The sequence below is a fragment of the Eucyclogobius newberryi genome, unplaced genomic scaffold (genome assembly GCF_026437365.1).
Source record: "Eucyclogobius newberryi isolate DKJ021-1_F unplaced genomic scaffold, fEucNew1.0.hap1 SCAF_3, whole genome shotgun sequence".
NCBI classification, from domain to species: domain Eukaryota; kingdom Metazoa; phylum Chordata; class Actinopteri; order Gobiiformes; family Gobiidae; genus Eucyclogobius; species Eucyclogobius newberryi.
Genome location: NW_027315945.1, coordinates 23230759 through 23242815, shown reverse-complemented (window position 1 = coordinate 23242815; position 12057 = coordinate 23230759). Strand labels below are relative to the sequence as shown.

Sequence of the window (12057 nt, the reverse complement as noted above, 5' to 3'; positions counted from 1 at the left end):
CAATGGAATATTGGATTGTATCTGGTGAGAAATCTATATTGAAATTTGCATTGATGTTTGCCCAGCCGACACCCAAGATAGAAACATGTATTTATTATGTATAACCTGAAGCTATTGCCACAATATATATCTTTTAAAAAAACACTCCGAGGTCACCATGTTTCAAACGTGTCATTCCAATAAACAGTATTATACAGAATCAATGGGACATCTGCTGCTTTTATAAGTACACTTGTAACATGCAGTTAGGATTTTTTGAAGTAAATATATGTTTACTGTTTGACAGTCCACAGCCAGTGAGGCGACACTGATGGCGCTCCTTGCAGCTCGATGTAAAGCCATCAAAAGAGTCCAGTCTACAAACCCTGCGCTTTCAGAGCCTGAAATCTACTCCAAATTAGTGGCTTACACATCTGAACAAGTAAGTGCAAATAAACATGGTATTATTACATACATATCGTCACTGAATATACATACAAATACATATCGTCACTGGGTGTTTATAAGCACTTCTTTAACTTGAATTTATAACTAATTACATTTTCAAAAAGATGGAACACAATATTATAAGGGTAAATCATCTGCTTTGAATCTTTGTAAATGTGTTTTTACCACTGAGTCATGGTGTCATATCTCTGTAATGTAAAATATTAACAGATTTTATTCAACATTGCGGTCACTGCTTTTCTGTTTAGCGCTATAATTACGTACATACACATCGAATCCAACCAGTCTTGCCGTACACTGAGTAAGAAGAGTTGGCTGGCTCTTATCAGGTTGAATTGCACACTGACTTTGTGATTGGGTTAGTGAGTCGCCTGAGGGCCACACAGACCTTTGAACACGACCAGCTACGGTTTGTCTACTGCTGGTGTTACATCCAGATGCTTTTCACTGCATGTAGTATGTCAGCTTTGTCGTATTTTTAAACGTTTCCTTCATGTCAGTCTCATTCGTCCGTGGAGAGAGCTGGACTGATCGGTGGCGTCATGATGAAGAAGGTTCCCACGGACAACAAGTATTCTCTGAGAGGAACGCTGCTCAAGAAGATGATCGAGGAAGACAAGGCGGCTGGGCTCATCCCTTTCTATGTAAGAAAGCAAAGGTTTAGTATAGGCAAACGTTAAGTACACTTAAACTCAATTGTTTACTGTTCATAAATACCTTAAACACGGCAGTGTGAGCAGGGATGCCTCGCCACTGACCTTTAACATGACCTCATGGTGTTGTCTGCCTGTCTCAATGGAGATTGTTGGGTTTGTGTCCAGACAAAGCAATAACAACTCAACAACAACAGGTACTTAATAGGGGGACTAGAGCATAAGTAGATCATCATTTTACATTTTGTTCATTATAAATCACAATATTGATCTAAACGCTCAGTAAAAGAATCCGGTCCATTGACTTCCTGTTCAAAACTACAGAATTAAAAACCCCGCCTCGTCATGGTTACGTTTCACTGTAGAAAGCACTGCATTGTCATGTATGCTTTTTTATTTTCGAGTGGCTACGTGACATTTTAGAATCTACATGTGTCACTCTGAGCAGTCGAACGAAACGAATCAAAATGTAACTTTGAGTAAACATGTTTGTACCACTGTTAAATGTCCAATCTAAATTACAACACATTTTAAATAGGTGATTTATATTTAAACCAACTCAGTTTCTATGTTTGTGTTTCAGTTTTGTGCCACCCTTGGTACCACATCATGCTGTTCTTTTGATAACATCAAGGAACTTGGACCGATGTGTAAGTCTACAACTAATAATAACCCACCACAGAAAAACACCTGTTACTCTTTTATACAATGTGTTTCAGGTAATGAAGAGAACGTGTGGATGCACGTGGATGCCGCTTATGCTGGAAGTTCATTCATCTGCCCTGAGTTTAGACCGCTGCTGGACGGGATTGAGGTGTGTATCATGGAAAATATATGGTCTCGAATGTCACAATGTCAAACTTTAGCATAATTAGTCAGATGAATCCTTACGGAAAACTGTCAGTGTGCCATACATGTTATTTTTAAACTTTTTATAATGTGAAAATTTTCTTGTTTTAAGTTTCACGTTTCAAACAACTTCATTTTCTCGCTTTAACGACTTTATTTTCTCATTTTAAATACTTAATTTGCATGTCTTTGGACTTTGCACTCCAGAGGAATTGTGGCTGAGTATACAAAGCACTAACACAGGTTGTGACGTGCTCTGGATGTGCGCTTCATGAGCAAAATGAAAGGCACGTGGCTTTTCCCCGGCAGATTGTGAACAAGTTATTGTCTCCTGCTTTAGTGACTTCTCCTTATATAACTTAACTCATTATAATGAAAATCAAGTTGTTAAAACTTCAAACTTAACTCATTATAATGTGTAAATGTTAAGATGCTTTAAAACAATGTTTACACCACGCTGACAATTATATACATTACGTAGATCACAAAAACCTCGACATTTTTTATTGGAACAAGAAATACCTTGACTAACATGTATGGTTGTTTATGAGCGTGACACATATGACGTGGGGGCATCACCTGCCTGTTGCCATAGAGATACGTTTTATGCCATACCAAGCAGGTGGTGGACTCTTCACTATAACAATGATGTGCTTGACATTTTCAGAAAAAGTTAACAGGAACATCTCTGGTAGACATTAAATCCTGCGCGCTAACGATTGTACCGCTCCAGTTTATACCTGAAACGGCTTCATGTTAATGTCATGGAGAAAGCGTGGAAAATGGAGTGATGGATCTGAATCTTCAGAGCACACATGAGCTCTTCTGAGGCTGGAGAGGCAGCTGCTGTGGCACAGGCTGCAGAGGCCGACCGATAAGGACAGAGTCATTTCCTGAGGCACAGCTAGACCTTTATATATCAATGTTTATTAGACACACAAGTTCAAACAATGTGGAGGGAGACAGAAAGGGGCTGTTGTGGCTGTAAAACTGTCATGCTCTGTTGTCCTTCATGAACACATAGATCCAAATGACACAATTGCAGGCAGAAGGGCACTGTATAAAACCAAAGGCATTTATGGTGTGCAAAAACCTGTATTTGAACATTAAAAGCTGACTTGTGGAGTGCTAAGTGGAATGTATCTAGTGATTAGAAATATTACATACTTGAGATAAATTAGATTCATTCAGAGCTCTAAATGTTCCCACTTCTCTTTTATCAGTGGCAAATGTTTCAAGTCTTTACTTTTTTGTGTTCTTTGTTGTTGCATTGCAATAACTGGTCATCCTGTTCCACAGCAACGTTTGAACATTTTGTGAAAGGTTTTTGTTTAATCACAACCCTTGCTGGGCTGATACAGCAGTAACGGTCATGATGAGGAGATAGGGTGATAAAGCAGTAACCCTATGATTGGAAGCTGCTGATGCTAGAGGGGCTGTTGCTATGGGAGACGTGTGATGGGCAACAGGCCTTTGAATCTGTCAGTCAGGAGTCTGCCAGCTTTGTTTCTGTGGTGTTATTGCATTTGAGGCGGTTGGGTAAAAAGGATATGAGCAAAGATGTGTAACAAAGATTTGAACTGATTACAAACAGTATTGCTCAGAAATGAAATCAGGGAAAGACTGTTGTGACGTGCTTTATATGAAATGCAAAGGAGGTATTCAAGCTGAAGATCGTATCCCACTCATATCAAGTTCTGCTGTGGTGTCCTTGGGCAAGACACGGCAAGACCCTGTAAAACGGGCACCTGTGTGATTATATTAAAATGCATAATTGACTAATTATTACATTTTCAGTTTGCAGATTCTTTCAACTTCAACCCACACAAATGGCTTTTAGTCAACTTTGACTGCTCCACTATGTGGTAAGACAGATCTCGGATTCGTTCCGCTTTTCCAATGTTGTTACAAATTGACAAAGAATGGAACATTGTTTGGCTATTCTGAGCTTTGTGAGTCTATTTCCGTTCTGTACCTGAGGACTAGCTATAAAAAGAGCACTGAAGGGGCCACTTCTGTCCACACCCAGAATTTCACCTGCCTCCTCTGTCAGCAGCCAAACAATAAAAGAGGAACAAAGGTGCTTTCTTAATTCTAGATAAGAGGGAGAAATGATTAGCAGAATGTCTATAAAGTATATAATCCCGGAAATAGAAAACAATATTTTTTATTGCACATATCATATGCAATAAGACTAAAACTAAATTGCCTATATAGACGAATCCGTATCCAGAAAGCAATGATTTCCTTTGATTTGCTGCGTTTTTCCCCCATCACACAAGTGAATCTAGTATGTTTAATGTAATATCAATTACAAAATGAATGGACTAAACTCATTTGTTTCCCACAGGGTGAAGAAAAGAGCGGACATCATTGGCGCATTCAAGATGGAGCCATTCTACCTCAAACATGACAACCAGGAGTCAGGTGAATCCACACTACACACTGCATTTTGTGTACATCAGATACATACAGAAGAGCTCACGTCTAGTCTTTCAGCTGCATGGTGTGTGTCAACGTGATTATAAATGCATTAATCCTTCCCAACTTAATGTTAAGCTGATTGGCGGTATTTGTGACCCAATTTAATTAACATAAGTATCAGTACACAAGTATGGCGCTGCACTACTTTGTGGCCCTTTTCCAACGGAGCTTCTTTCATGCCCCTCTCCTGCAGATGTGTGAGCTGCACCGTCCTTTCTGTGATGGACAGACGGCACAATTAGCAGCCTCCCACCACTCAAACACCTTCTAACAGCCCTGCTCACACACTGCAATGTTCAATCTAATTAGTGGTTATTAGCAGCAGCAAACAGGGCTCTCCATTCAGCACAGATGAGCTAGCTGAAGCCGTGGGATTGTGTTGGACAAAAGGCTTGTGAGGACTGTCAGTGATAACAGATAGTGGGCACGGAATGACAGGGCCACCTGGAAGAGCTAACAACAATACAACTTTATTTCTATTTTTTCTTAAGAACGAGTCCCATCATTTGAGGGGAAGCTTTAAAATTTTAGTTTATGGCTGTGAATGAACATTTATTGTGTTTTTATTCCACGTGATCTGCTTTCTAACCTTTTGTTGTTGCTATTCTTAAAAGGGCTGGTTACAGATTATCGGGTAAGATCATTTTCAATAATAATTCATCATCATAACTCTATTGTGTGACTTGATGTGTCTTCTTTTATCTAAAGCATTGGCAGATTCCACTTGGAAGACGATTTCGATCTCTGAAATTGTGGTTTGTCTTCCGCACGTTTGGGATTAAACAACTGCAGGCTCACATACGCAAGGTTAGCAACAACACATCAGATACAGCACAATAGATTCAATGAAAGAGACGAGTGTTCTGTCACAAGGATCAAAGTCCAGGCTTCTCCAGGGACTTTACAACTCCTCAGTGCCATAAAAACACACCTACAGATGGGATTCAGTAACCTATAGTCTCAGTCTTGCTCCTCATCAGCATTTGACATTCACAAACCCACTACATCCACATTGACCTCCTCACTACCAGTCTTTATTCTCGCCATGAGGCTGTCACTTCCAGTTTATCTTCCACTTCCGGCCCTCCAGTCGGCCCTGTCAATCAAATCAGCCTGTTTACTGTTTGTTTTCAATTTGAAAAATCAAGCAGAAGAAGAAATAATCTCTGCAGGCGTCACTCTAACACACTGCTCTGGTGCACGTCTGCATTGCTAGAATATATGTTTATCTTATATGATTTTATAAAAGACATTTAACTATATTTAGGTGCATATTTTATTCTACACAAGCGTATTTTTAGATCATATATGCGTGCATTATGAGGGAATCAGTTAAGAAATAAACAAGCATCTAGGGGTTTAAAGGCTTGTAAAAAGCTCTGTGCGACGGTGAGTTGTTGGCGGAGAATGAGGAAGCACTGAGGTGGTCACCCTGGCAGGAAATGTGGGTTTTGGGGGGGGATTACTGCACAAAGTAATAATTAGTTTGGATGCGTCTAACACAGCCTAATGAAATAAACTTACAAAAAAACATTTTAATTGTGTGCTAAGCTTACAATTATTATTCACACTAAATCCTTCATATTTATATTTTCCTGTGACTGCTAGTTGAGGTCACAATGCAAATTTATTTTACTTTTAAATGGGAATTTTAAAAGGAGAGAATCACGATGCTTATGGAGCCAGTATTAACAGGCTTAGATCACACTGACCCCTTGTGGACAATAATGCCTATTACATTTTTTCGTTACAATACATCACAATTAGATGAGAATGAATGAGTGTTGGTTGTATTATATTAGTATAACATCCTTATTGTTAAATATATGCATTATGTTTCTCATTGTTGTAGCATGTAGCTTTGGCCAAAGAGTTTGAGAGTCTGGTCCGAGCTGACAAGCGCTTTGAGATCTGTGCTGAGGTGGTGCTGGGCCTGGTCTGTTTCAGAATCAAGGTAAGATCTAACACTGTTCTGTAGGAAAAGGCTTTTTTGTCTCAATTTTGTTAGACATTGGACATGATTGAGGATTGCTGTCTGCCTGCTCTGTGTAGGGCTCCAATGAGCTGAACCAGGCCTTGTTGAAGCGAATCACCAAGAGCAGAGAGATCCACCTGGTGCCATGCCAACTGTCAGGACGGGTTGTGCTTCGCTTCTGCATCTGTGCTCGCAGTGTTGAGTCTCACCATGTACACAACGCATGGAAGCACATCACACAGCTCACATTTGAACTGCTGCAGGAGCAAATAAACTAAACCAGCATGCAGCAGGACAAGGGGGGCACCATTTCATCTGAATTCGGGCCAATGGCTGAAGAAAAATGCTTTAACTCTTCATGGTTCATGGTTATATTGTCTTGAGTCTCTTGTTATGTCTTTAAACTCTTAGGGAGCCTCCATGGTGTACTGCACTGTGATGGCTGGCTGTTAACATGGGTGTATGTATGTGTGCTAATATTGACTGTGTTCGTAACTGGTCAAGATACAAAAGTGACCAAGAAAATCTTCCAAATGACCAAAATAAAAAAGTGCATTATTTATTATTTATTCATGAAGAGTCAATATAAAAAAAGTAAATAGCGTGTCTTATGCTCACTGGGAATGTACTACCCACTCCAAAATGTGTGTGTACATGAGAATCTATTCATTCATTTACAAATCCATTCTTGACATTTTTCTGCTTCTGAGGATCTGGTGCTCTTTTTAGTCTTTTCAAAGTTTTGGCCTTAAGGTTAACATTTGAGAACAAATGTACACAACTAAACATTGCTTTTATTTATATATATAAAAAAAACATATAAAATTATAGAAATTATAATACATTTATAAACATATTTTCTGAGCAGCACCTCATTAACTCTCAACCTTGTGATTGTGTAATTACATGCTGCTTTGCTGTTGTTTGCTGCTTGTCATTTGTCCTTCTTTTCTAATAAATGTGAGCTATGATTTAAATATATGTATGTATACTGTCCTTTGCTTTCTCAAATCTGTAGTTGCGATGCATATTCATAATAATAATAATGATAATAATAATACAAAAAAACCATAAAGTACATCAAATTACTCGTAATTTTATTTTAATAATATATATATATATATATATATATATTTTTTTTTTTTTTAAAGGTTAATTTGTCACCTCTCTGACATGAATACAAAACATGTATACTTAATTCCTCCATGACACAGAGTCTGCTAATACCAACTGGCCATAACTCTCACTTTGACAGATGTTTGCATTGTTTGTTGATCAACCCTCAAACAGCAGTCTTCTTGAACTGCAGAAGTTGATCTATAGCATCCGTCTGTGAACAGGACTAACTTGTCATTGTGTGCTGCTTGTTGAGAGAACAAGGCCACAGAGAGAAAGGTCACATAGTCAGTCTGCATAATAGTCAGTGTTATTAGGCACAAGGGACATAACATGCTTTTACAGGGGTCCTGTACTTGACACACGTGACCCATCCATCCATCCATCCATCCATCTTCTGCCGCTTTATCCGGGGCCGGGTCGCGGGGACAGCAGTCTGAGCAGGGACTCCCAGACCTCTTTCTCCCCAGACACTTCCTCTAACTCCTCCGGGGGGATCCCGAGACGTTCCCAGGCCAGCCGAGAGACATAGTCTCTCCAGCGTGTCCTGGGTCTTCCCCGGGGCCTCTTCCCGGTGGGACATGCCTGAAACACCTCCCGAGGGAGGCGCCCAGGAGGCATCCGGAACAGATGCCCGAGCCACCTCAGCTGGCTCCTCTCGACGTGGAGGAGCAGCGGCTCTACTCCGAGCTCCCCCCGTGTGGCCGAGCTCCTCACCTTATCTCTAAGGGAGCGCCCAGCCACACGGCGGAGTTAACTCATTTCGACCGCTTGTATCTGCGATCTTGTTCTTTCGGTCACTACCCAAAGCTCATGACCATAGGTGAGGGTAGGAACGTAGACCGACCGGTAAATAGAGAGCTTTGCCTTTCGACTCAGCTCCCTCTTTACCACAACGGTCCGATGCAGCGACTGCATCACTGCAGCCGCTGCACCGATCCGCCTGTCGATCTCACGCTCCATCCTTCCCTCACTCGTGAACAAGACCCCGAGATACTTGAACTCCTCCACTTGGGGCAAGGACACCCCACCCACCTGGAGAGGGCAAGCCACCTTTTTCCGGTCGAGAACCATGGCCTCGGATTTGGAGGTGCTGATTCTCATCCCAGCCGCTTCACACTCGGCTGCAAACCGTCCCAGTGCATGTTGCAGGTCCGGGTTTGATGGAGCCATCAGGACAACATCGTCTGCAAACAGCAGAGATGAGATCCTGTGGTCCCCAAACCGGACACCCTCCGACCCCTGACTGGGCCTAGAAATTCTGTCCATAAAAATTATGAACAGAACCGGTGACAAAGGGCAGCCCTGGCGGAGTCCAACATGCACTGGGAACAGGTCTGACTTACTGCCGGCGATGCGAACACAGCTCCTGCTCCGGTCATACAGGGACCGGATAGCCCTGAGCAAAGGGCCCCGGACCCCGTACTCCCGGAGCACCCCCCAAAGGACACCCCGAGGGACACGGTCGAAAGCCTTCTCCAGATCCACAAAGCACATGTGGACTGGTTGGGCAAACTCCCATGAACCCTCGAGCACCCGATGGAGAGTATAGAGCTGGTCCAGTGTTCCACGACCGGGACGAAAACCGCTCTGATCTTCCTGAATCCGAGGTTCGACTATCGGTCGGATTCTCCTCTCCAGTACCTTGGAATAGACCTTACCCGGGAGGCTGAGGAGTGTGATCCCTCTGTAATTGGAACACACCCTCTGGTCCCCCTTCTTGAACAGAGGGACCACCACCCCGGTCTGCCAGTCCAGAGGCACGGTCCCGGAACGCCACGCGATGTTGCAGAGACGTGTCAACCAAGACAGTCCTACAACATCCAGATACTTTAGGTACTCAGGGCGGATCTCATCCACCCCCGGAGCCCTGCCACCGAGGAGTTTGCGAACAACCTCAGTGACTTCAGCTTGGGTGATGGATGAGCCAGCCTCCGAGTCCCCGGTCTCTACTTCCTCTTCGGAAGACGTGACTGAGGGATTAAGCAGATCCTCAAAGTATTCCTTCCACCGTCCGACGACATCCCCAATCGAGGTCAGCAGGTCTCCCCCCGCACCGTAAACGGTGTTGGTGAGACACTGCTTCCCCCTCCTGAGGCGCCGGACGGTTTGCCAGAATATCTTTGGTGCCGACCGATAGTCCTCCTCCTACACGTGACCCATATAAATAAAATATGTGCTCGTTACGAGACACACAATTCATTGCAATTGATTAAAATGACAGTTCTGAAATACACAGAGCAATACAAAAAGTAAAATCAATCTAATTAATAACAAAACTTACTTCTTACTAAATGTAAGAATTTCATTTTTTTTCATATTAAATATACACAATGTTTTCTGGTGGAGGATCTGCCTCCTGCTCGTCTCCATTGAGATGTTATTGCTTTGCCTGGAATGTTCCCGTGTATGGCATTAAAATTAGGCTATCTACCTCAATCGTGACAAGCCGATGCATGCAAAGTTTCAGCTCTGATCTATGAAAATCTACTCACAGAAATAATGCATATTTTTAAGGCAATAAAAACACATAAAATAAATGCAAGATTAACACATGCAATGCCATACAGTGGAACATTGCAGGGATCTGAGGGCCCTGCACTATAAAAATTACACATAGGGGTGGGCGATATTGACAAAAATGAACACCTCAATATTTTTTGGACTATCCTGACAATGATAGTCAGACAATATTATGTCAATCCAACAAATGTGTTAAAACATATCTTTATCTGAGGTTTAATTATCAAACACATTTCTGTAAAAAGTCATCACAAATGTGGAGAAACATCACCTTATTTGAAAGTTTACTTTTTTATGTTTATTATTTTATTTTGCAGCATTCGTCACAATAAACAATATACTCAATATTCACCTTTAGCATCTCTTCAAAACAACATCATCTACATTTTGATATATTCTCCACCCCTAGTTACACAGTGCAATGTTTATAATGGTCTTATCAGCTTGCATGTTTTATATTAACAGTACTTTCTGAATTGCACTTGCTCGACTTCAACACCAGATGTCACTGTTCCTCACCCCTGGGCCCCTGTGTCCGTTTCCATCAGCTCCACAGAGGCCAAAATATGCCAGTGATACCGACACCAGCGGGTTGACGTGTGATTTGCCCTTTGCATAACTGCTGCTGCTCAACGCTCTCCAGGCACTATTTTCACAGAAGTACTTTCTCCTGCCTCAACATTTGCTCATGGTAAATATAAGCTTTATTACAGACACAATATTGCAAACACTCTTAGATAAACAAAACGAGTATAGAACTAACAAGGTGCTGATGTTTAAATTAAACAGTACAGATTATGCATTAGTTCATTTCCATAATTACTCAGAGGTTGCAAAGCCATTTTAACAAGAATGTTGTTCTACCAAAAATAGAATAATAAGAGTTTAACACCGATGTATTGGGCCGATACTTTTCAGTGCAACATCTATCCAGCTTAAGGCTCCTGCAGGGTTCAATGTTTAGTTTGGCCCCATCACAAATGAGATTGCGCTTTAATTGAACACTTTGAAAAGAGCACAAAATGGGACAAAAACAGGGCTGTAGATGGCAAACAAAAACAAATAATAGATATCATTCTCTGTTATTAGTTATATACTTTTAATATCCAGAGAAATACATTGCATAGACAGTAAGTGTTTAGCAGTTTAAGAAGTGGGCAGTACTCACTTACAATTATACAGTTATAGTCATTTAGAACGTTTTTAGAGAATTTGTACTGGTACTTTACAGAGTACTTTTCTAGCTGCATACTTTTACTCCCAGCTGAGTAATATTTTCAATGAAGTAACAGTATTTGTACTTGAGAAAAGATTTCCCCCCACAGTAAATAAGTGACAAAGCTTTATGTTAACAATATGAAATGATTCAAACATCTTCAGATTGAATTTAGATTTTCACATTTTTGTGTCTGTCCTTTGGAAATACCAGATTTTGACCATTATTTAATATTTCCCTCAAATTATTAATCAGATGTTACGTCCAGACTAGTTTTACACTGACTCTACTTGAGTTATAGTTTTCCCAAATACTTTCTTACTTTTACTCTGTACTAAGAAATGTTACTCTTACTTGAAAATCATAATAATCATCATAAAGGATTTTCAGCCATTGTTTGCTCTGGATTATGCCATGAAAAAAACAAAAATAATTCTGTCAAACTCCAACCGAACTAGCACCATTTGAACAATTGTGTGTTTTTGTTGTATAATAGTTCTCATTACATGTTCCCCACCCGTCAATAACATGTTAACCCCAAAGGTATTACAGTAAGTGGTATTTCAGTGCAGCTCTTTGTATGTGGGCTGTTGGAGTCAACTGTTGACCGCTCACATGACCCTCCACTGGCCACCATTTTCGGGTTATCGAGCTGGAACACACATTTTCACTTGGGAGACATTAGCTGGGAAAACATTAGAGTTTAACAGCCATCAGCACATTAGAGAATCTGAAGTCATGACTACAGTATACGGCCTTACACTTCAAACGCTGTCTTCTGCTAAAACTAATTA

General features: G+C 41.0%; 1 protein-coding gene across 1 annotated transcript in view; it reads left to right on the top strand.

Moving 5' to 3' along the window:
- ddc (dopa decarboxylase) overlaps window positions 1–7389 on the top strand; it is a 13241-nt gene extending 5852 nt beyond the window's left edge. Inside the window, exons 5-14 of the mRNA XM_072461138.1 lie at window positions 287–421; window positions 948–1091; window positions 1684–1750; window positions 1820–1914; window positions 3747–3814; window positions 4300–4376; window positions 5048–5067; window positions 5142–5240; window positions 6286–6387; window positions 6486–7389. Coding sequence (XP_072317239.1) covers window positions 287–421; window positions 948–1091; window positions 1684–1750; window positions 1820–1914; window positions 3747–3814; window positions 4300–4376; window positions 5048–5067; window positions 5142–5240; window positions 6286–6387; window positions 6486–6686 — 1008 coding nt within the window. The 3' untranslated portion in view covers window positions 6687–7389. The remainder of the gene's footprint in view (window positions 1–286; window positions 422–947; window positions 1092–1683; window positions 1751–1819; window positions 1915–3746; window positions 3815–4299; window positions 4377–5047; window positions 5068–5141; window positions 5241–6285; window positions 6388–6485) is intronic.
- Window positions 7390–12057: the final 4668 nt, after the last annotated feature.